Below are 24,833 nucleotides of genomic sequence, written 5' to 3'. Positions count from 1 at the left end.
AAATGTTTTGCAGGGTTGTTAAAATCAGGTTTTTTTTCAAAAGTTTCTTTTATTTTTTTTTTTTTTTTTTTTTTTTTCTGCCAAATAACAGAACTTTTTTTTTTTTCCCACTGGAGTAAGATATCTCTGCTTATTGTTTCAGATGCCTGTTCACTTTTTATTTTCACTCCTTCACACAGAGGCAGTGGCAGGCCTCTAAATTGATAGAGCAAGAACAAACAGAGAGCTGTTTGCTTTAGAAAAGTGTCACAACCTTCATTCATCTTAACAACCCACAACACACACTCAGTTCATTTTTACCTCTGTTGAGGCACTGCTTATTTTCTTAAAGTTCCCACACAGACAAACATTCACTGCAACGACCCATAAGTCTTATTCTGCACACGCACACACACACACACACACATGCACGCACACGCATGCATGCACTCACAAAGAGTAGCATTATCTCTCACATTCACACGCACCCATAACTTAAAATCTCCTCACACGTGTGGACATGACGGTGAACTTTTTGCTGGCGACACTCTCATGTTGGCACACATGCTCAACTTAGCACATGGTCAATAAGCTGAGTCTGTTTTATGCTTTTTTACAATGTCTCTAACATCTCAGTATTCAGCAGTTTCCATTCTTTCTGATACCCCTAAAAAAGTCTAGTTAATAAAGTCCAAGGTTGTGTAATTTAATCTTAGTATAAATACAGTAGTTCTTTAAAGGCCTCAGAGCTTTCTTTGTGTGAGAAAATGAGTGAGCAAACAGCATTATGACAAGTAAAATCAGGAATAAAGTTGTGCAAATTTTAAAGCAGGGCCTCTCACAGAGCACTGCTCTGTCCATCTGAAAATGCGAACGAATAACTGCAAACCTAACAAGACGCGAGTTCCACCTAAAGGATTGGCAAAAAGAGAAATAATCATATAAGCAGCCAAAAGGCTAATGGGAGTTCTGGTGGAGTGATGCAGGTGACATAGCAACCGTGTGGAGAAATGTGCTCTGATCCAAACACACCATCTACGTAACAGTTAATGGGAGGATGGATGAAACTAAATGCAGCATAATCCCGAAAGATATTGCTAGATGGTGCAAAAGATTTGAAACTGTTGTGGATGTTTACCTTCCAGCAAGGCAATGACTCTAAATTATAGCCAGATCTGCAATGCAAGATCAAAGCATTTTCATGTATCATAATGGGCCTAATCCCAGACCTCAACCCAACTGAGGATTTCTTTGCAGAATTGAGAATCACTGCTAAAAATACATTTTCCTTCCCATCTCACTGAGCTTGAAATATTTTGAAAAGAAGAATAGAGCAAAAATTCAGCCCCCAGATAAAGCAGCCAATTTAGGGGTCATTTTATGGTCTGTTACACGACTAAATGTTAGCTTTATTGATATTGCTAAGACAGTTTCTACTGTGCATATTAATTCATAGTAAGGTACATTTGTTTTTTGAAATATTAAAACAGGCACTTGTGAGTGTTTTTAAAGGAGGCTCTCAAGTATTTTCAAATGTTAGTTATTCACAGGTGACTGTAGTTATTATCCTCTGAGGATATCGGGAGCTAAATTCAGATGCACACCACACTTTTCAGATTAAAAAAATCCATGTGTCCTTTTCATTTAATTATTTTTGCTCCACTTTGCATTAGTGTATTGGTCTTAAAACTAAATACAGCTTGTTGTCAAAAAGGAGAAGTTTTTTGGCTATACATGCTTCTATGAAGCACAATGCGAGTCTTTTTAACTATAAAGAAAAACTATTTGATAGCAAACAGTATGCAGTTGTACAATGTCCTATAATCAGGTGACTTAATAAACCCTTTGCAATGCAACTATCCAAATAGGTGAAATGTGAGAGACACTGTTGTATTCTTTGCAATGAGATAAATGATGGAGTGTTTCATCTCCAGCTTGTGTTATACGTTGGATATAGAAAATCTCCCAGCTTTGCAGTAATTGACATAGAGGCAAGCCTGATTAATTTGGATCGTGCGGCCACATTTGAGCTTGTCATGGACTTTTTTTTTCCTTTTTTCACTGCTGGTCTCAGAGCTGTTAGGTGTAGACTGAGACAATACATTTACTGGTAAACAGAAGGGATAGTTATGGTATGTTAGCTATTTTAATCCATTCAGAAATTACTCTGAGTTTGTAGCCAATGTGCTACCAAGATAAAAGACAAACATTAGCGTTGGATTTGCTGTACATGCTACCAAAGTGGCTTTGAAAATCAAAATACTCTTTTATCTGTGAAAGGTTGGGGTAAAACTGTATGTGTTAGTTCCCACAGGCCCACACATTTCCTGTTTACTGTTTAGCTCCCTGTCTTATCTCAAGCTATAAATTTAGGCTGTTTGATTGTGTGTATTTTTGGGTTTTCCTTGCCTGATTAGATAAGGTATGATGTAATAAATTGGACAGCCAAAACATCCCGAGCAATGAGGTCATTTTGGTTCTGGCTTGTTGTCTTGAAGACATTTCTTTCCTACTTATCTTAGGTTGTGTATGTTCATATACATCTAAGAAAATTTTCGGGTAAAATTATAAGATGCACCACTCTTAATGATGATTATGAAGCGTATGCTCTGCCCAATAAAAGACACTTCCCCCTACAATTAGGCTATACTGACCACAACATGCACATATACACACACTCTAAATATACACACCCGACATATGGCATGTTACTATTTGGAAAAGATCACTCACAGTATAAAATTCATTGCAATCAAAAGAATAGAAGCATATCTACAGTCAGATTATTCAGAAAATAAAAGGTATTTTTATTTACTGTCAGTTTCATCTTTTATGGGTGAAAGTCATGAAATGACTCTTGATTTGTAGTTGGCCGTGTTAACCGTCTCTTACTTCCGTAATCAGAGCATTTATTAAGATCAAAGGAAGAAAACAGGGTCAGGATTTTTAAACTTTCTGATGTGTCGCTTAAATAAAATAGGACTTCCTGACGTAAAACTGACAGGAGGAAATGGATGACTGCAGTGAATGGCATGATCACATGTTGGGTAAGATTTAAGATGTGTAGGATTCCCATGAGAAGACAGGAAGGTTAGCTAACATAAATGTTGCTGATGGTACTCATGACAGAGCTTGATAATAATATACTTGTAGTGTTTGTGTTTAAAAGGAGGTTTCAGCTCTAAACATGAGTGGAGTTTCATGTCCATGGAAAAAGTGGGCTTAATTAAAATGATGTATGATATTGTTTAAAGGTTATTTTCAAGATTGCAAATGTGCCTCATCGGAACGCATATTTTAATTTATTGAATATGAATGTATTTAGAAATGTTGGATTGCTGAAATAATTTGGGAACAATTTAGAAAATACGAAGAGCGCTGCTGTTATGGTTTACTGTTATGTTAGCAATGCTAACCATACTAGTTTCTAATAAAAGCTGCTAAAAAGAGAGAATACCTAGCTCTTTCAACAACTAAGGTTTTTGTCATTGTCATTTGTTGCATTAGTAAATTTACATAAAAACAAAACAATTGCAATAAAAACTCGTGAATACTTTTTAAAAAATTCTGTATTGTTCATGTTCATTTTCTCAATGTACATGATTGGGTTTATTGACGGGCTTGAGCCAGATGGTGGCGCTCATCTCAGTACTCTGGTTTTGTTTTATCTGTATTCTCCCCATTTTTCTGGCAGGACACCCAACATGTATGTCATTATGCTCTGCATCAGAGCAGGAAGTAACTATGGAACTAACCCACTTCATTTATCTTATTTGACATCATTTAAACGTATGTAACTAAGATCTGAATGTTAGAAAATTACCTTTTCCATCCTGGGACTGGTCATTGCTAGAATCTGCACTCCCTGCTCTGATGTTCCTAATAAATGTCCGGAGAGGAATCAGCTGACGCACGTCTCCGTAGTCAGACAGGAACACAAAGTTTTTAATACTTTAACACTATATACACTTACGTAGCTTTTGAAGTCCCCGCAATATCAGCAAAATGGCTAATGGAAGTGGAGAGACACTTTCTTCCAGAGCCATCAAAGAGGATATTTTTGAAGCGCAGGCAGAAACTGCAGCTTGGAGACAATGACATGAGTCCTGTTAGCGTATCTAAAGGCAGTGACGTGTCAGATGTCAGTTCTGTTAAAAATGTGGGTGTTTGCTGATTGGGTCCATGCAAAATAGGTGGATGTCTTACAGAAAGTTTCTTCTATACTTTCACCATTTCTTGTTATGGCACAATTTTACCATACAATGCCTCCAGCAATGGTATTATATTTAATTATTTCCTCTAATATTCTCAAAATATTTTCATGGAAAAAATGTTTTTCCCATAAAAATATCAGAGGTTGTACTTTATTGATTTTCAGAGTTACCTTTTTATTGTAGCAACCTTAGCTCAGCTGTGATTAACAGGTAGATCCACATAGATGTTTATACTTGTATTCACAGTTGCATACTTTTTGTGTGCATGCATTTTTCTGTGGCTGGATGCATGTGTGGGTCTGACTGTGTGAACTGTGTTAAAGATTGTCTGATTAGTGTGTACAAAGTGAGTGTATGTGTGTGTGGATTGCAGGCTGCCACCAGAGTCTGGATTTACTGGCGGAAACACACTGCCAAAGAACAGGAGTGGTCAGATTAATCACTTTTCTGTGAATGCGTGTGTGTGTGTGTGTGTGTGTGTGTGTGTGTGTGTGCGTGTGTGTGTGTGTGTGTGCGTGTGTGTGTCTGTCTGCAGGGCACAGGGGGGAAATGTGTGTGTGCGTGGGTTTGTGTGTGTGTGTTTAAAGTTGTAAAATATAGAGGGTGTGCACAGATTGATAACTTTAGTTTGATCTAAATAGTTTCAGCATATTAAAAATGTTTCTTATAATTGTCCAAAGGTCAAATTAGAATCAGCTTGACTTTACCAACATGTCAAAATATTATGTATAATGCTGACTAATGTAGAATTAGCACCTCTGTCTAAAATGAATCTTCTATCCAGATTGTTTGGTGGTAACTTGCATGTAACACGGCTGCATGTAGACAAATAAATTTTGTATTAGGCCAAACTTTTTTTAGTCTTGCCATATCATCAGTGAGATTTTTTATTTCCTTCCAATTGAAGGAAGAAAAAAAGTTTTTATTTTCATGATGTTTAAATCTGCATAATAGACACAGTGCAGAACCCTGTCGTGAGAGAAATTGTTTCGGTCAAATAAAATTAATTTCTCCAGATGTTTCCAGATGTACAGTAGATGGAGAAAACACGGGACAGCAGCTCGAGAAGCCAGAGGTCCAAAACTCAAAGTGTATGTCTGTGGTATCTGGGTGTGGTTGACTGGCTCTGAACGTGTAAGTAAACTCAAAGTGAGCAGTTATCCATTCACCCCAGTCCTGCCTGTATGTGTGCTGTACGTGTGAGTGTGCATGTGCGCTGATGAGCGGTACAATTTGTCAGATCTCTTAAATTTCATATGCGTGTTTATTCCGCCCACATTCACACCTGTGTTAACATGAAATGTGATGATTCTGCTAAAGATGACCCACCCTCTCACACATGTTCAGTATTTCTCATGTGTTTTCATCTGATGTCTGTTTCCTTTTGGATTTTTTCCCTCTTCACCTCTCTGCATGAAGCTCCTGTCCATACAAAGCCTGGTGTTTGAGAGCTGAGTTTCTTGAAATCTAAACTTTTAGCAGCTGTGAGCATTTTTTTTTAATGAAAAACAGACCTATGCTGGAGTTAATATCCAAGTACCAGGCACAGCACTCAGTAAAAACTTGATTTGTACTACATCTATTTTAAGTGCAAATCAAAGTAAATCTGATAATTATCTCACATATTTAAAGTGGGTGCAGGCAAATTAAGCTTAGCATTGTTTTAAAGGGATTTTCATATACACCGAAGTGATGTGCAACTCATTTAAAACAAAGCTGCTTGCTACTCCATCTTGACTCCTTGTGAGAAAAATAATCCTAACACTCCCAAGAAAGTATATAATTACCTTCAAAAGTTCTTCATTAAAATGTTAGGCTCATGCATGTGTTTACAGCCTGGCTTAGGCTCACAGCAGAAGGAATCTTCACGGCTTTTTGGAGCTGTGATTAAAGAACTGCAGCAATAATTCACATGCAATTGAGACTTTACTGGTGTGTGTGAGGGAATACTAGGGAAACAGAGACAGAAGAAGAAGACTGAAAATGAAGCATCTCAAGTAAAAGTATTTTTTTTTGCAAATTATCAATTAGCACAGTTAGCAGAGATAGCTGTGAAAGAAAATCAGAATATATATAGATCTTATATATTCCATGGCATTTGAAGGTTGAAAGCTTTATGACTAACTTATTCTTTGCAATGCAGATAGCTTTCCTGTTGATTCTTAGCAACAAAACTTGGTAAAAGGCGCAAATTTTAACTGCTCCTCAGTTCCATCTTCAAGTATCATTTCTGTGTCAAACAAAAATCAAACAAAGTTTCCATTGTTTTGAAATATTTGCATCAAAAATAACAAACAGTTTTCCCCCTGACAGCACTAAAATATCTGGTTGGAATGGTTGATGGATTGGAGGCCTTAACGTGATCTAATACCGATGTTGAATCAAATGGATCTTCTAAGTTGGTACAGGCACGGAAGTTAGTGACGCAGTAAATTGCCTTTCATACTTAATCTAATTGAGGTCAGTACAGCAATATTAAATTGTGAAGAACTTGTCGACAGTCTGCCAAATCAAAGAAATCTTGGAGTTGTTTATGAAGCAGATTCTGTCCAGAGTTGATATTTGCTCTCTAAATGCATCAGTTTCCTGCTTTTCTTTCCACTTTATTAAGTACCTATTATGTGGGGGAAATGAAACATTTTCAGATTTTTTGATTACCAGAGAAACCTGATACCATTTAGTTGGTAGAGCTGTTTTAAAATTAAATCACTTTTCAAGTACTATAATTGAAACATTTTTTTTTTGTCTTCCATCAATTCCAACATCAGAGATGCCTTGCCACAGATGCAAGCAGGAGGCAATGAAAGTAAAATGTGAATATTTAAAGCTGACGTTAGCAGCATTGCAGAAGCAGCAACTGATGTTACCAGGAGTTAAATTAGTCTTGCTATGGACTCTGTAATGATAATATATATTTTTCTTTTCTTTTCTCAATTGAAGCAGAAGGAAATAAGATGAGTACTTTAGTGTCTCCAGTAGCTAGTTGCTCCCTCATCATTCTGAAGACAGCATTAATCCAACTCTTAGCAGAATGAATGCTAACATCAGCATTAATTGCTTAAGTCAACTATTAGCAGAATTAGTTCTGTTTTCAGAATGTTGGTATTTTGCCAATTATCTTATTATCAGCTTACTAGATTTATTTATCAAACTAATCAGATCAACATTCTATCAAAAGCTCCACTTTCCTTTGTGACTAAAAGTAGAATATTCCAGTTTTTGCTTGAAGCAGTTAGAAGCAGTTAGAAATGGACTTCCAAAAGTCCACTTCCATCCTTCCATCAAGGCAGCATAACAAATGCAAACGTTCACAGTAAAAGACTTTAGAGTTATATGAACTTTGAACAATACATTTTCTAAAGCTAATCAAGATATCTTACAGTATCCTCAGCTTGTAAAACCACAGCAGTCTGAATTCTGTTTTCAGGCTGCAAATTGTAATTTAAAAGATCTAATGTAATATAGAAAACAGCTTTATAACTTGTTCTGAAGTTGAACATATTATACCTGGGATGAATTTGCATTTGTCAATCGTGACAAATTTTTCAACGGTTATGTCCCTAAAATGTTAATGCACCAGCTGCAAGTTAGACACATTGCACTGATTAAAATCTATCCAGAAAACTTCTCTTGGCTTCAATGCTTCAATTTTACTGTTAAAAAAATTGTGAGAAGATGATTTTTCCATCCCTAGAAGGACAGGAGTAGGTCTGCTGCTGCAGTCTGTAAAATATGAAAGTGCACATATTCAACAGCTGTGAGAGAAGCAACTCAATATGTCTGTTTGTTGTTATTAATTCCCCAAATGCCTGCCATTAAAAAAAAGAGTTTACCGTGAAGCCACTGACAGAACTGTTCTGTGAAACCACAAATAGTACTTAAGGGATTATCTTGCTGCAGAGGAAGAAAGGAGGCTAAGGAAGTGTCAGTCAGTTCTAGGAAAGAAGGTGAGTTGTGTGACTGCAGCTTGGTGAAAATGTTTGATTAACGAGGAAGCTTTTCCCCCCAGGCGAACATGTGTGTGTGTGTGTGTGTCTTAGGTAAAATCTCATTAAAATAACTGAGTCATTCCAAAATCATATTAAGCGTTACTTGAAGGCTGTTTGTTGAATCAATTTGGTATGTTTGTGTTTGTCAAAAGGCTCCATGTGTTTCTAGTCACAGCAGTTCTGCCTGTTAATTTGGTGGAATAAAGAGTGTTTGCTGTAAATTTGATGTGCCTGTGTGTGTGTGTGTGTGTGTGTGCGTGTGCATGCGCGTGTGTGTGGCTTATTAATTGCAGGCACAGTTGATGGATTTGAATCTGGCAACCGTAGCACCACAAACAGGCGGTGTGAAGGATGGTCAGACAACCTGCACTAATATTATGTCACCATGCTGTCAGCTTGTCATTAACGGTGTTTTGATTTGTTTTAGAAACAGAAAAACGTAAAGTGAAAAGGGAAAAAAATATTTTTTTTGAACTCATAGCTCTTTAATTGCCTTTTTATTATAATTCTACAAACACAGTGTCTTTTATTATGCTAGTTGTATAAAAATACATTGTATGCCTTATCTTTTAAACACTTTGTGTTTATAGTTCCAATAAGCAGAAGCTAAACCCCAATTTGCCTGTTTATCAATCAATAACCTGATTTTGTATCCTCACGTTGACATTTTGTCCATATCTGCTTTTGTCATATCTGTAAAACAAGTCTTCTATCATTTTACTTAACTAATTGCACATTGTTTTATTTTTCTTTGTAAATACACTAATTAATAATTTAAACAGTGATGAAAACATCTAATTTAATTTAATTTAGTATGTACATTACAGCCTATTTCAGGTTGTATTTCTTTTGATCTCCTTCTGAGCCAGCTGACTGATTTAGTGATATAATTCCTCAAAAAAGCAGAATATTTCAAAATGACCTCCTGCTGGGAGACATAATTCATTACAGTAATCTAAGCATATTCTGTTACACTGTGAGTAGATATGAAAAATAAGTTTGAACTGTCAGTCTTCAAAGCAGATGTGAAATATTACCCTGGTAGGTATGAACTTACAGTTATATTTGGTATCAAACTTATATGGGTACAAAATAATCAAAGCTACGTGTATGAAAATGGGTAGTACCCATTTCCAACCCCTCGTTTGCGTTTTTTTATTCTTGTCTAATTGTAACTTCTCATAATAATAAAACAGATGAAAATACTTCCTTTATATTTATCATAAATCTTTGTTTGTATAATTATACAGTTCTAGATTGATGAGTTTAAGTATTTGTAAGTGAAGATGATCCAATGCTGTCTAAACTCAATAAAAAGTGTGAAAAACAAATTTTGCTGAGCACCAGCTACGTAGCAAAAACAAACTTCAGCTTTATTAGCAGCTAACAGTTAGCTAGTAACAGATTTTTCTTCTCTGTCACTGTTTTTAGCTTTGCTGCCATACAGGCACTTTAAGTGGTGAAAGCTTCTTCAGTACTTTTGTAGCAAAGTTTTGTCTGCCAGTCCGACAACAAGCCAACTTCATAAACATAAAGGGCATTTCATAATGTACCCTGTTTGTGGCTGTAAAATAAGACTCCTAAACAACAGGGCATCATTTTAAACACATAATTTTATGGCATTTCCTTCACCTGTTGAAGTCCCGCTTTGATGGTTTCTGGATTATATTTGGAATTTCATTTTCACTTGAAATACAGTATTGTTGAACTTTTATATCACATAGATCTTGTTACACTGCTAGCTTTTTTTTTTTTTTTTTTTTTTTTTTAACACTTAATACAACTTAAACATTTATTTTAATGGACCAGACAAATTTAAAGAGGAGCAACAAAAGCAAATGAGGTGAACCAGCGATGAATGTCATCAGCTGATGGTGCCATCCAGGACAGGTTACTGTGAAACACAATCTTTACTTTACCGATATAGAGCTGTTAACATGCCATGACCGTCTAATCATGATCAGTCTTCACTTTTATTGCTGACTGCTGCTACCAGAGGTCCATCCTGTCCACAGCATCATCATTCACAAAAACGTCTTGAATATATTTGGAAAATGAGTTTCAACATTTAATTTACCTTTGGGATAAAGTATGTCCAGACTTGTGAAGTCAGGTTTCAGATTTACAACTGAAAGTTATTTTCTAAATTGAATGATTCATAATTATTTATGAGAAAATGAAATACAAATAATAGATGAGAGATTTTATTCACAGATTATATGGACTTCATGGATGTGGGAAATGCAGAAAAATGAAATGACTCCTTCATGAAAGTACAATGTCTCCTCTGTTTTCACCCTGCAGGGGTCAGAAGGCTTAAATTCTGGTTCCTTCCCTCCTTTCGCCCCTTATTCCTTCCTGGCAATGGGAAGTGTATCTTTGGCAGAGGTAGTGGCGCGGAGGAGACGAAGGAAGAATGGTGGCTTACCACAGTACAATTAAAAAACACATGCAGAGCCACAGCTGCTGTTTCCTACAATGAACTTGAACAGGTGCCCATTTAGAAATGTAAGAAGAGATAGAATAAATTTACATATAGAAAGGAAAAGTGTGAGAGTAGTGTAAAAGAGGTAAATTGTTATGAAGTCAAAGGTGGTAAACTTGGTTTATAAGAAGAGAGAAACGAGAAAAAAAGCAAAGTGAATGGAAACTGGCACAGGGAACAAGTACATGAGTGAAAGAAAACAGATGAAAGGAGCAGGTGAAAAAGAACATTTGTTGATTTTTTGGGAGGAAGGGAATTGCATTTTTACCATTCAGATATCCTACTTTGGTGTTTCCTACATAGTAACAGGGTTAAGGATTTCACAGTCTACCTCTTTTAACCTTTAGGGGTATTAACTCTCTGTTACTGTGTTATGATTTACTTCTTGAGGTGTGTGTGATCTGGTTCTCTTGTTGTCCATTTAGAAAACTGTATAAACCCCTTGGTGTCCCTCAGGTCCTCTGGGGTCTTTCAGACGGGTTTTACGTTTGGGGAGAAGGGAGGTCTGTGTGCAGGGTATTTCCCCATCAGGGTGCTTCATTTGTGGCAGCCTGGGTGTTTCCCCTTCCTCTCTTTGCTCTGCATGAGCAACAAGAAAAACACATAGTACAGTGAAATATAAGAAGATCTGAAAATATCTGGAAATATTTTTATAATTAGCTTCATGAAGAGTAAAAGCCACAAGCCTGCTGGTTCTGCCTTGTCCATTTATATTTCACATGGTGGGAGTTTTATTGACGCTGTCATTCAGGAAGCATTAGGCCGGTAGCAGGGCGGGTTGTAAATTCAAAATTCTGGAGCTTATATCAGATAAATGATTCAAACTGATTCAGTTACGTAAATCCAGATAACTTACTATTTGACTAAATGTTTACGAGTGATGCTGATTACCCAGTGTGTTGAAGTTTCTACAGGACACAGAGTGGGACCTCTGCTACCTCACATGGGAAAAAGTCAGTTGATGTGGTTTACATATCTGATCAGCAAGCCTCCCTTTGAAGGCATTTTGGGTTTCTACCACTGGGAAAAGACTCTGGGGCAGATCAAATTCTTTGGGGGACAATATCTTCTTCCTCTTCAGGGGACACCAAAATATCCTGCCTTAAGGTTTGGCACTGAGGAGGGGGATATGGGAGACTTCTGTCAGGGCCAACTACTTCCACAAGTTCACAAGTGCCAAGACTGCAGTTTTACTGAAATCTTCATTCCTCAAACACACATCTGAAAGTGATGGATAGAGCTTTTTTTTTTTAGCTAGTCACACCTGGTGTAAATGTTTTCCTCTTCTGAGAGCAGAAGAGGAAAACGGTTATACAGATGTCACTGCATAGCAGTTTTGAAATTACAATTTAACATATTAATCTCAACAATCATAATCTCCAAACCATCAAATTACCAAAAGAGTCACACCTGCTGATGATCAGTTATACAAGAGATGGATTAGAAATTTGGCTGGTGCCTATACTATTAGATTATATGGGAACAACAGGATTTAAGTACTACATCAGGGACTACTTCTACGTTTTTAGCCAAGTTTTTATCTCAGTACTTAATCATTGTAATATATCAAGTGCACTCATACATGCATCTGGCCTGTATGAGTGCAGGCCTGATTTTTAAAAAAATCTGTTTTGTAGCAAGTCCCTGTCCTTCATAACATAATAAAAAACATACAGAGATATCCAACATCACATCGCATTAATAGATTGGCAGTTAATTGGGAACTTTAGAACTGTAGAAGGATGTACTTAATGTGCCATAAAAAACAAATACTCTGTCCTAAAATTGAAACATTTAAATCTAAATATGCCAAGGTATAAATAACTCTGGGCTTAATTAAATGTTTTGTCTGTCTTAGTTTATGATGTCAGATAGCACACACAATCAGGATGCAAAGATCTACTCTGATTTTCTTTTCCTTACGCTTAGAGACTTTGGGTGTCTGTTTAAAACTGTGTGTTGGTGTTGTCATGGCGGTGGATTGTTAAAACACTTTCCAGGGATGGACTGTTGTCTCAGACCAGAACAACAGGCCAACCACAACAGAAGCCAACTGAACAAACACACATACCCAAACTAGACTTAGCATCCTACATCTAAGGTACAGTATGTAAGTATCTGTTCACATGTGTAAATCATCATTCAGTTTTTATTGCATGGTGTGTGTTTTCATTTTAGAGTTATGTATATGCTATACATATTGAGTAAAATTTACAGTTTATGTGTGTGTATGTATGCATGCGAGTGTGTAACTCACCCAGCGTTGTAAACGTTGTCTCTGATGTGGTTGGCTGTATTTAGACAGAGAGCAGAGAGTGCGGAGGAAGTAGACAGAGGCATGTATGCGTGCATTTGTGCATGTTTTTGTGCATCGGTGTGTGATTGTGAGAGACAAATACAGAAGTTTTATGTCACTACCAGACCTGGAAAGCTTTGTGTTCTTTTCTATCGTTGGTTCTTTGGACTAGCCACCATATATTTTTCTGTACATTATGTGTGTGCCGGTATGTGTGTGTCTGCATGTTGGTTAGTTGCAGGGCGTAGCTGAGCAGAGAAAAAATATCTTGGCCGACCACGGGAATGAACCCACCCACTATACCACACCCATAGAGAGAGAGAGAGAACCTACGCAATGGTCTCAGCCTCTCTCTGTCTTTAGGTTTTCGCATTTCTCAACTTTGTTGCCTCATCTGAAAACATAAGTCAGTATTTTTCACTTTTTCTTTGTTCATTTATCCAAATTTAAATGTTGATTGCATTTTGTTTTTTATTCCAAAGTCCTTAAATCTTATCAGACCTATCTCTTTTGTATTTTCAAATGTCCAAAATGAAGGATGAGAAAGCCTGCTGCTGTATACAAGCAGAAGGCTTTACATTCTACTGCCACTATTTGTACAAACAAGTTGTTTTAGAGTGAGAGTTAAAGTTCAGGAATCAAGTTCCTACAGCAACGGGGTTTAGATACTAAACAAACTTGCCAGTTTTGTTTTTTCAATCTATTTGAAAAACATGTTTTAAGCCTTTAAAGTTATTTTCTAAAGACTAAGTTTTTTTTAATGCTTGAATCACTAATATTGTGCAAAAAGCTGAATTAACAAAGGTTTTGCACCTTCATCTCAACTTCAGATACGCTCGTGCAACCATGCTTATCAGGTTCCGAAAACGTGAGCAGTTAGCACTCCGTTTGCCGAATTGATCCTCCCTTCACAATCTATTTATGATTTTCTGACAAAACACTTATTGATTTTAATGCACTGCAAAAGATTGTAAATAATGATGAAATTATTCACTAGGTTGACCTAAAAATAAAAGGCATTGGAAGAAGTTATTCAGCCTGTCAGCTTTCTCCTTGTTTAAATAGTGTGTGTTGTAGTTCGCTCCCTTGTCGTTTCCCATCGACTACACAGATTCAGTTTTTTGACTCCACATAATTCTATCTAAGATTTGCAGCACAAAAGCACATGGGATCTCAACATAAACACTCACAAATTTCACAATCTCCAAACATGCACTTTGGTACAGATGCAATCAGATTCAGTTCTTAACAGATTCTGTCTTTCTGTCACACACATGAACATGGTGGATTCTGTAAATCAGCAAGTCTTCGGCTTCAGCGTCCGGCATGCTGACGGCACTGCAATGCGGGCGATCTGTGCGGCCTCCTCTATTTTGACTACGCCTCCCTGCAGATGAATGCAATGCTATGATCCACTGCTAACACATGAATCCAGGCAGAACATGTGGGCTTTGAACAGACCACAGATAGCGTCGTTCTCTTTATCTTTTGGACACGCTGACCTTTGTTGCTGTGGTTTTTGTTTCTGTGTCACTAGGAACAAACAAGTGTTTACAACTAGACTCTCTTACAGAATAAAGAAACCAGACACCTGTCATTTAAAGGATCGCACACGCTGCACCACTCATCTATTTGGTATTTGCAAGGTTTTCCCATTCACCTTTTGTGGACACATGATGAGATACACATGTTTAGATGTATTTGAACAAAAATAGTGAGTTCATTGAGATCCAATGGCCTCAAGAGCAGCTATGGGATCTGGTGAAATACAAGATTTACATCATTTACAAATTTGAAGCGAATGTGTGGCGCTGCCATGGCAATATGGACCAAAATCTCTGAGGAAGGATTCTGACACCTTGTTGAATCTGAGCCACAAAGAATTAATGGAGATATAAGGTGGAAAGTAGTCAATGAAATAAAAAAACTAACATTTGTGAAGCACTTTCAACCAATTTTATAAATAGAAAATGAAGACCTTTTGTAAAGCTGCACAGAGAATTGAAAATAACAGAGGATCACTTAAATCTAATAAAAATTTATATCAATGAAAATAACACAATACTGTTGTATTTTTTCATCAATGCAAAACAACCACATCTTGTGAAACCACCTCCAGTAAGTTATGCCCACACTTTCTTTAGAAAATGGCCAGTGATGTCAAACTCATTCAGAAAAAACTCTCAACTATTTGAATTAAAGTTATATGATGGATAATAAAACTAAAATAAGTTCTTAGATATTTCGTTGAGATGCTTTGTATTCATAATAACTACACTTAAATCCTAAAATCTGTAAGAAAATCATCCCATGAACCTTTTCTGTCGTCCTGAATTTCCAATTGTGATATTTTCTCGCCAGACGATTTCCTCCACAAAGTCTCCTTTAAATTGGTTCCTAAAATGACATCATTTATTTTTTCCATTCAAAGTTTGTACTGGGAGTATGATTGCTAACCATAAAGTCAAAGGGAAGTAATATCTACAAATTTTAGACCCCTGATCAAGAACTAAGAAACTATTTTTGTTTAAACTTAAATCTTTTTTAGAAACCCAAACTAAGGCGGGAGAAGACGTGCAACAAAATCAGAAACACAGAATCTACGTGCAAGCCACTAAGTGCCCAAGGCCAGTAATGTCATTAGAGCCAGTCAGTATAAATAATGTGACAGCCTTTTTTCCTTATCCGTTATGCCGAGAAACATGCTTCTTAAAATGAAACACCTCCTCACTCATTCCAGAGAACAATATCATAATGGGTTTATTCTCCTAAGAAGCACTCACTATATATAATAACATGCTGTTTGATGACATAAATTATCCATCTTTTAGTTTCCTGTTGAACAGATCTACATTGGACCCAGCTGGGTCAGTTTCATATTGAATTCAAAAACTCTAGGCTGTTTTAACTTTTCCAGCTAGTTGCTGTCCCACGTGAAAAGAGGTTAAAGTCACGTTGATCCCTTCATATCAGGATGGCGTGGCACACACAGCTCTGCACTGTTTAGTCTACACACTTCAACTTTGTTAGTTTGTTGAAGTAACAGACTGACATGACGTGACCTGACCCCTTTAGGCTTCCATACAAGAAGGAAGCTACCATCTTGTCTTACAACATCAATGTTTATCGACTCATTGCTACCACTCCCTGAAGGACCTGACCCTCGCACACAGTTTTATTTCATACTTTGGAAGTAAAAGCAAAACGTTCGACACTTTGGTCTCCCTGGGTGATTGTGAATGTTCCTGACCTACAAACATGTGGAAAGTTTTTGCAGATCTGCTCATTTGACTTTTATAATGTTACGCCACAGGATATAAGGCCAAGCATGAGAGTGTCCTCTGTCCTTACTGTCAGACGTCAGATTAGCCGTGACTTCTTTTTCATCAACATTTTAGGAAGGGGTACCTCCTGGCGATTGCAAAAACACTGACAGATTTAATCACATACCTTTTACAAGAAAAGTCCTTCAGGTTCAACATGGAAAATATTCGCAGTGAAAGACAGAAACAGGCAAAAGCTAGTAAAAGATTGCAAACACTAACAATCGTTTGATCATAATTATTGCAACAAACTAGATGATTTACACACACACATCTTTTAAGGAACTGTCCTTTCAGCACCACAAAATTAAGATGCATGCTAACAACTATTTTTTATCATCAGCCTCAAACACAGATAGTGAGTTCATTGAGTTTTGTATTCATTGATGTTTTATATTGCTCAAACATCATGTAATAAATATAATTAGTGGAATTTGAAAAGTGAAAAGTGAGATTCAGTTTTGTGCACATAATTGTGCTTGACAGGGTTTATTAACAGTCTGGACAAGACTGGATATTTATGGAAAAAGAAAATATTTGCATTTCTGGACTTCATTTCCTGTCTCATTTTCTAAACATTCCCTCTATCCCTCGATTTATCCACTTCCCTTTCATCCTTCCATCCTTCCATTCTTCTGTCCTTCTCTAACTTTCCCAGGTTTCAAAGTTACCCTGTTCATTGTAGAAATATGTTCCATAACCTCATTATCAACTTCTGTTTTTATATCTCTAAAATGCACTAAAAGAACTAAAAAGTCTTAAAAACTGAGTGGTAAAAGTTTTGAATTGTGACATAAAAATGTTCCACAGCTCAACAAACAATTTATATAAAATTGTTGCCCCCTGCCTCTGGATGTCATTAAGACAGATGGAGTTTGTTGTGTTTGTACTGAAAAAAAATATGGATAGAAAAAGTAAAACATTTATCTCAGAAAGGTATTGGTCATGTTTGTGAAGCAGACTGGCTGCCATTTGGCTGTTTGTTGTTCTTTAAAGAAAAAGAGAACATCTAACTTGAGTTTTGTTAGTTCACATTTATTTTGTATTTGTGTTGAAAAAACAAGCCAAGTAGGTGAGGGCCATTGACCTTTGACACCCAGCCGATGAGGGGTTGACCCCTGCCTACAATGATGATTACTGACCTCCATCAGTGCAGAGTTCCTCTAAAGCCACAGATTTATCATCAACATTAACCTGAAAGGATCGTTTTAATCCCACTTTCACTATCAGGACTATTTTAGATTACCTGGTCGTTTATATTGATAGTCAAATTTGATATTCAGATCATACTTTCATTTGTTTAATCCTTTATTAGACAATATAATACAAAAACAAAATGTTCTGCAATGTTTATTGTGTTTCTTTGCACTCAAACCTTCTGATGAACTTTTTACCTCAGATATTAAAAATTGTATTAAGTCAATATTACACATATGACCTTTGTGAAACAAAGCCATCAAACAACAGAGCACAGTAAGCCATCATAATGATTAGATTAAACTGACATCTGTAAACCAATAAAACGCCAAAATACGATCAGATCAATCTCTCAGTATCTGTGGATACATAACCAGGCTGCTGTTAATCAGTTCATAACCCATTAAACGCATCAGTTAGGCTCAGGCTGAATGTTTGACTGTTAAATTAAGATATTAAATTAAACAGCTCTATTCCTCTAATCTGATGTGACAGTCACTTTTATCTTTCACGCCAATCAAAAAAACAAGCGCTGTAATACTTTTGAAAAGCAGGCACTGTTTTAATCTTTTAATGTTGTTTTTCTATGAGTGTGGATGTACAAAGCAATAAATAAAATAGTCTGAAGTTTAATGTCTTAAAGTTGCAACTCAGAAACATTTTTGCTTGTTTGATTTGACCCGTGTGAAGCCAGAGAAGACAAAGTGTTAATACTGAGCCAACTAGGACGGTAGACACAGAACCGTTTTGGTGAGTAAGTGTGAAGTGGAGTGCAACAGAAATAACACCTTGTTATAACCAGTTTGACTCCTGTTGATGGCTCATTTCAACATCACACAGACGTTCTCGCTCTTCAGCTTTAACCATTCATCCTTCTGGAACTTTTACTATAGGTCTGAAATGAACATTTTAATTTAACTAACATATTTCTTCAGTTTTGGGGATGCCAATCTAAGTCTGTAGAGAATCAGTGAAGGGAGCTGTCCTAAAATTAGGGTTATAGTAAGGAGGCCTTCCAACCTATCTTATCACCAAATATAAATCTAAGTATCAGTGAAAACATGCAAAACTCTACTCAGCAATTATAAAATGACCTTGATTGCTCTAATATCAGTTTTAATAAAATTGCATTTTGAATAAACTAAATAAACACTGATGCATGTTGGTTTTATTCAAAACGTATCATCCTCTGACATTGTGTTGTGTTGTGAGAGATATCAGTCTCCTTCTCTGTACCATACAAACCCTTTGGTTAAATAAAAACAATTTTAATTTTAAATTTCCCAGGGTTTTGAATTACTCTAGACTCATCTATACAAGGCAAAAACAATAAACTGTAAACTGGATCATATAAATAGTTGATTCAGATATTTATACCTAGTTGATGTTGTATAAAAAGTTAAGAGCAATCAAGCACCCATCTACTGATCATTTCACAGAACAAAACGAAGATAAAACATGTAAAAATACATATTTTGGAAAAACATTCACATTTTATTTAATCAACTGAATATTTAAAAAGAAGAAAAGGAAGTGGAACAAATGAAAAGGAAAGGAAAAAAAATCAATGCTACATCTTTCTTTCTTTCTTTCTTACTTTGCAGTTAAGGATAATTTCAGCACTAAATCTGTCTTTTCCAATGGGCCCAGTAGGTGACCTGGATATTTTTAAGGAGCCAGTCTGAGTTCAGATTAGTTCGATTAACATTTTATTTTGGTTTGACAGTTTTATATATATATTTAAGGAGAGCTAGGAGAGCAGAGAACCAGCACTTAGTAACTTTGTATCAAAGCAGAAGGGACATTAAAACGTCTAACCTCTAGGAACCTATTTGGTTGCTTCACATGTTTCTTATTGGTATTGTGTTGAGTCAGTGTGGACTGGCTGATATGAACTCACACATGGTGTTTGTTGGCTCAGCTGCTCAGGGGTTATGTGTCTTCTGTGTGAAGTTGTAACCAGACAGTTAGCATCAAGTCTGGATTAGCCTGTCGCTATGGGATTAACCCACTCAGAGCCACTGATGAAATGCTCTTGATTCACATAAAATACACATTTTCTTGAGGTTTTTGTTGGCAGCACTTGTAAAAAAAAAAAAAAAAAAAAACAGGAATGTGTTTGCAGACACTTTCACCATGACAATTTGTTTCTTTACAACTTCACTATCCTGACAGAGACACCCACGTCCCGTATGTCTTTTAGTCTGATCGTAAAAGTTCTGACAACAAAGGGAGCGGTACAATAATTTGCATGTTGCTCTTATTGTATTCTTTAAAAGTTTTAATTATAGTTTAATTTGGTGGATTAGGTGTAAATTTGCATATAAACGTGTGTTTTCTTGTCTATACATATATGCCTCTCTTGTGTTTGTAGTTTTGTGGTTTTATGGTCGGGTGGGGAGACAAGTGGCTTTTGGCGGTGAAACACAGGCGGTTTAATGAGCCATCGCAATTAAGTTGTTACACTATGAGTCGGTACATTTTGTTGTTGCAGACTGATTTTATCATCTTTCATTTTTCTTCTTATGTGAGCAGAATTATAAAAAAATAGTCGTACAAGAAATCAGCTTTAGTTTCTTCGAATTCAAATGGTTTTGAATTGTTTTGAGGACAGAATGAACGTTGAACAGCGGTGGGTAGAGTACTCAAAAAGTGTTGACAAGTCAGGGTTAAAAGTAGCCATTTAAGAAATTACTTAAGAATAAAAAGGTATTTGGTAAAAAGGCTGCTCGAGTGCTGAGTAGCTGATCAAAACATTGGTCATTTAATATTTAACATAAGACAGAACAAAATATAAAGTTATGTGAATATTTTTTTAAAGACCAAAATGAAAATAATATGTAATGATATGTTTTTTTGTTTTGTTTTGTTTTTTAATGTATCTTCAAGAATCATTGACTTAAAACAAGCTTCCCCATGTCTTGCTGAAAAGTTACTTTTAAATAAGTAGGTTTAGGCTTATTTCAAATGTACTAAGATATTTGCACTGGAAACTGGACAAAAATACTTGGTAAGATTTTGTGTTTTTGCAGTGTAGAGTATCCAGAGATGTTACTGAAGAATAGTGACACTTCATAGTAAAAGTACATAGTACAAAGTGCAGCGTGAGTAAAAGTAGTCCTAAAAGTAAATGTGACTGAGTAAATATAACTCATTACTACCCAACTCTGCTGTGTTTACGGCACCCTGCTGCCACACGGCACTCGAGTCTGTCTGTAAAGCCGTAGACGATGGGCCGTCTGATTAGCTTCTTTCTGGAGTCTGCGAGCAGATTGAGAGGACAGCCGGTTGTCTCCATCACGTACATCCGAGGACACAGACACATTCAGATACCTTTAGAGCCGGTTGTTGTAACGCAGTCTCCACTCACAGCGAGATACCAGGCTGTCGTCTGCGGTCTCTAAACCCTCTCCGTTCTCATGGAGATAAGAAGTGCGTCTCATTGTTGGCAGACAACAGTCCTGTTATCATCTTATCAGAGTGCCAGTTCAAGCTGAAGGAGGCGGAGCTGAAGACTGTGTGTATTCATGTGTGTGTCTTTACAAGGGATGGGGGATGTTAGATTAGGAGGAGTTTCTTTGTCATGCAGCAGGTGCTGTTGTCACTTAATTTGTTCTAAACGTGTTTACATCAGTCTGTTGCAAACATGAACTAGTCTTCATTCTAGAGCAATTAAATAACAACAGAGCCAAATCTCTTCTTTGTTGCATCAATCAGTTCTCTGGCCAGAAATGCTCCTTGACACAAAATTTTTCACATCTCTCAAAAGCATTTGCCATGTTACAAGGCCTATTTCCCATGTTGTAGGTGAAATGATTTACCAATGGAACTAGTAGTTCTCCATTCACATTAACCAATTATTGATTTAAAACAAGCTCCTGCATCTTGCTGAAAAGTTACTTGTAAGTTTGATCTTATTTCAGAAGCCAGACTAAAAATACTTAGTAATATTTAGTGCTTTTGCAGTTTAATTTCCCTCCTTCCTTTTCTAGCTAAACTTGTATTTTCCTCGTAATCAAAAAATAACTGCCTTTTTTGTATGTCTTGTTTTTCCTGATTTAGAAAAAGAGAAGAAAGAAGTTTCCAGAGAGCCATCTGAGGCAGATGTGAAAGAGGAAGCAGGGGTTCCAGAGGAGACCCTCAAGGAGGTGAAAAAGGAGAAAAAGGAGTCATCAAAAGACAAAAAAGAGTCAAAGAAGGATTCCAGCAAAGAGCCCAAGGATGACACGAAGAAGAAAGAGTCATCTTCTTCCAAGGAAAAAAAAGAGAAGAAGGAGAAGGACAAAGAGAAAGAAGGAAAGGAGTCTGGGGACAAAAAAGTGTCCAGGAAGTCCTCTTTAAAAGTAAAAGAGAAGAAGAAAGACCCGGAAGCCGCAGAGGGCTGATGGAAGCAATGCAATATGTTACCTTTATATGCATTTAAAAATATAAAGTTCATCTTCCACACATATACTGTTTACATGTCAACATAAACAGGGTAATCTAACAGGAATATGTCCATTTATACGGTTTACATATGCATTTAATTGTAAATATTCTCTGTTAGGGTTACATTTGTCAGTGGCAAAACCATTTCCTCCCAGATGTTTTTACACAACCGCGCTGATCCGCTGCTCTTCTGCTGAATCCGCAACATATAGCCGTTCAGCGAGTGTGTTTTCCAACTGTGGTGAGCTCTGAGCCGACGAGGGGTGAGGATGAACGCAAACTCCTCCTCCTTCTCGTCGTTGTCTTCGTCTTGCCTCAGCAGCATTTGAACCCGCAGCACTAATTTCAGCCAGGGCCCCAAACCAGCTCACACCCACACACACTTCGAGGGTTCACCGGAGCCCTCGCCGCCTTTCCACCAGGAATAAAAATCGCCTGGCTCGTCCAGCCGCCTCACTGCTTCCGGGTAAATCAAGGCTACATCCCACAGCTGCCGCTGCTGCAGCCACCCCCGTCTGACCTTCACCGCTTTTTTAAGTTTGGTTCACTCAAGAAGGACGTGTGCTGGCGTATGGACACGTACTTATCCCCTTGGAGTTCCAACCTTTGCTCGTCTGTGGTTTAAACAGCTTCGTTAATGTCAGTTTAAAGAGAATAAAGAGAAGTAATAGGAGTGAAACGAGAAAACTAGACATTTTTTAGAAGCAAAAATTGCTGTGTTGTAAGTCCTGTGGAAAAAAAAAAAACTCAGATTAGTACAACAAAACATAAACACTTTTGCAGATATTATTTCATTTCAGGGCCAATTAGACCGATATAGTTTGAAAGTTTCCTTAAAGGATTCAAAGACTACATTTAAGAAACATCTTTCATAAAAGACAATTGTATCTTGTCTGTTTGGTGATGATTTTCACATTATTATGAAATTAAAACACATTCTAATTATGTCTGCATGTCCACACAACCTTGGATGCAAGTTTTAGAAAAACTACTTTTTTTCCCATTTTGATGCATGCTCACACACACATTTGTACATTTTTTGTCATCCAAGTGGATTTTAAGATTTTAAGAATTTTAGGTGCATTTCTGTTAGAATTAACATTTGAAGACTCCTGCCATTGTTGCTGTGCCAGCAGCTCTGCGTTACTCTCTAAGTCCACATTAAGCATGTCTGTGGGTCCAGTTTAAGCTGTTTTCTTGTCCGGGATACTTATTCTTATTTTTAGCTTGTATTGTGAAACAGATGGCTGTTTGAAATGTTGGTCTCAGCCTCTGTTGTTTGAGCAAAAACCTCATGCCCTCCTGTTTGAATATAGTTTCCCCTCCATTTTTAACATTTTTTTAATGTAGATATTTGATTATTTCACACATGTTTAAGTGTAAAAGTTGAAATAGCGCCATCTTGTCTTTGCCAAGAAAGACTGTTAGAAATCTTGGTGATTTTGTAAAGTATCCACTGGATACCATGCACTATAAGTTCCAGTTTCATATCAGTCTGGACGTGTGAAATGTTTGAAATGTGGAGCAGGTTTTGGTTCACATCCATCAGGCTCCTCCTTTGAGTCTGCTTTTATAGCCATTGTTTATCCCAGAAGACATTTCTGTAAAAACTTTGCTAACTGTGAAGCCTGTAGTTAAAGTCCCCAAACATGAGAATAAAATAAGCTTATTTATGATTATTTAGTAATAAAAGTGTCTTACTTTAGGCAGTTACTGCCTTCTAATTGTGGTTGTGATTGTGCAATATTCCTCCTTTTGTTCTGCTGGTGGGGAGTAAATTACCTTCATTGAATGTGGTAAGTTTTCATCTTTTGCCAGTTAAAATATCATCCACATTGAAGTACATCTTAAATATATATTAACTCTGAGCAGTCATTCCCCATGGCCTCCAGCTGCGCTGGTTCAAGAGTTGTAAGTATATTTTTGTCTGAATTTATTTCGTATGCTGGCGAAACAAGACGGGGTTATTTTATTGACTTGATAAATTATAGTTATCTTTTTAGCCTTCAACCTCATCTTCTGACATGTTTCATGATTCATTAAAGAAAAGTTTAGAATTTAAATTTCTGTCAAAAGTTCATTTTGGATCTGACCTTTTTACTGAAGCACATGTTCGATTTCCCAGTTTTCCATCGTCTCTCATAAGAAGCGGGAACTTTTTATTCAAGCAACTCTCCTGAGAATTTTTTTAACCATCACAGCCGTCATCAACCTGATGAACACGGCTGTCTGCAGACTTTTAATGTTACTTTTTTTTTTTCTTTTTGGCTATAAAAGCAGGATCAGCTACAGGTCGTAGGTGGTAAAAGGTGCTAAAACAAAGTCATTTCTGTTTAATTTGGAGGCCACCAACAGACTGTGCAGATGAAGTTACACTCCCATGATTTTAGTTTTTCTTTCTCTTTTTTGGTAAATGTTTTTATTTCTGTCTCAGCCCATATTATCTCACTATCAAACAAAACCCTTTCTTCACTGTGTTTAACGCTGCTAAATTTCTTCCATTTACATCCATCTCATACCCTGAAGTTCTGTTGTTTTTTCTTGTCTTTTTGTTCCTTTTGGATTTTCTGCTTTCTTTTCATCTTTCATCCTCAGTCCACTTCTTGTTTTGACAGTTTTTTAAACTTTAGATTTTCATTTCCTCCCGGCGACCTTAAAAATTGCTTTCTGATGACTTCTGTTATCTTCTTTCATCGTCTTTGTTAGCTTTATACATTTGCTTCCTTTCTTTCTGCACCACTCCATCCATCAACCTTCACAAAACTGCCATCTTTGTTTTGGTTTTTTTATACATATTTCAGCTCTCTTTAGATCTTTCTTCACTGACAGAAACTTATTCTTGGATGTGGAACTTTTTTAAAGGTCTGCCTAGTAAGACACAAATCTATACAAATCTGTCATCCTTCAAGCAGTTTTTCGGAA

At 36.7% G+C, this 24,833-nt stretch overlaps 1 protein-coding gene across 1 annotated transcript in view; it reads left to right on the top strand.

Moving 5' to 3' along the window:
• The window catches only part of LOC106961404 (nucleolar protein 58-like), a 57,170-nt gene extending 33,580 nt beyond the window's left edge, over positions 1-23,590 (top strand). The window contains exon 2 of the mRNA XM_015055124.1: positions 21,546-23,590. Within this exon, the coding sequence (XP_014910610.1) occupies positions 21,546-21,868 (323 nt within the window). The 3' untranslated portion in view covers positions 21,869-23,590. The remainder of the gene's footprint in view (positions 1-21,545) is intronic.
• Positions 23,591-24,833: the final 1,243 nt, after the last annotated feature.

The sequence above is a fragment of the Poecilia latipinna genome, unplaced genomic scaffold, assembly GCF_001443285.1.
Source record: "Poecilia latipinna isolate Pla-1442-1.1 unplaced genomic scaffold, P_latipinna-1.0 Scaffold1296, whole genome shotgun sequence".
Classification (NCBI taxonomy): domain Eukaryota; kingdom Metazoa; phylum Chordata; class Actinopteri; order Cyprinodontiformes; family Poeciliidae; genus Poecilia; species Poecilia latipinna.
Note: the sequence above shows the minus strand (reverse complement) of the source record. Positions and strands in the feature narration are given on the sequence as shown.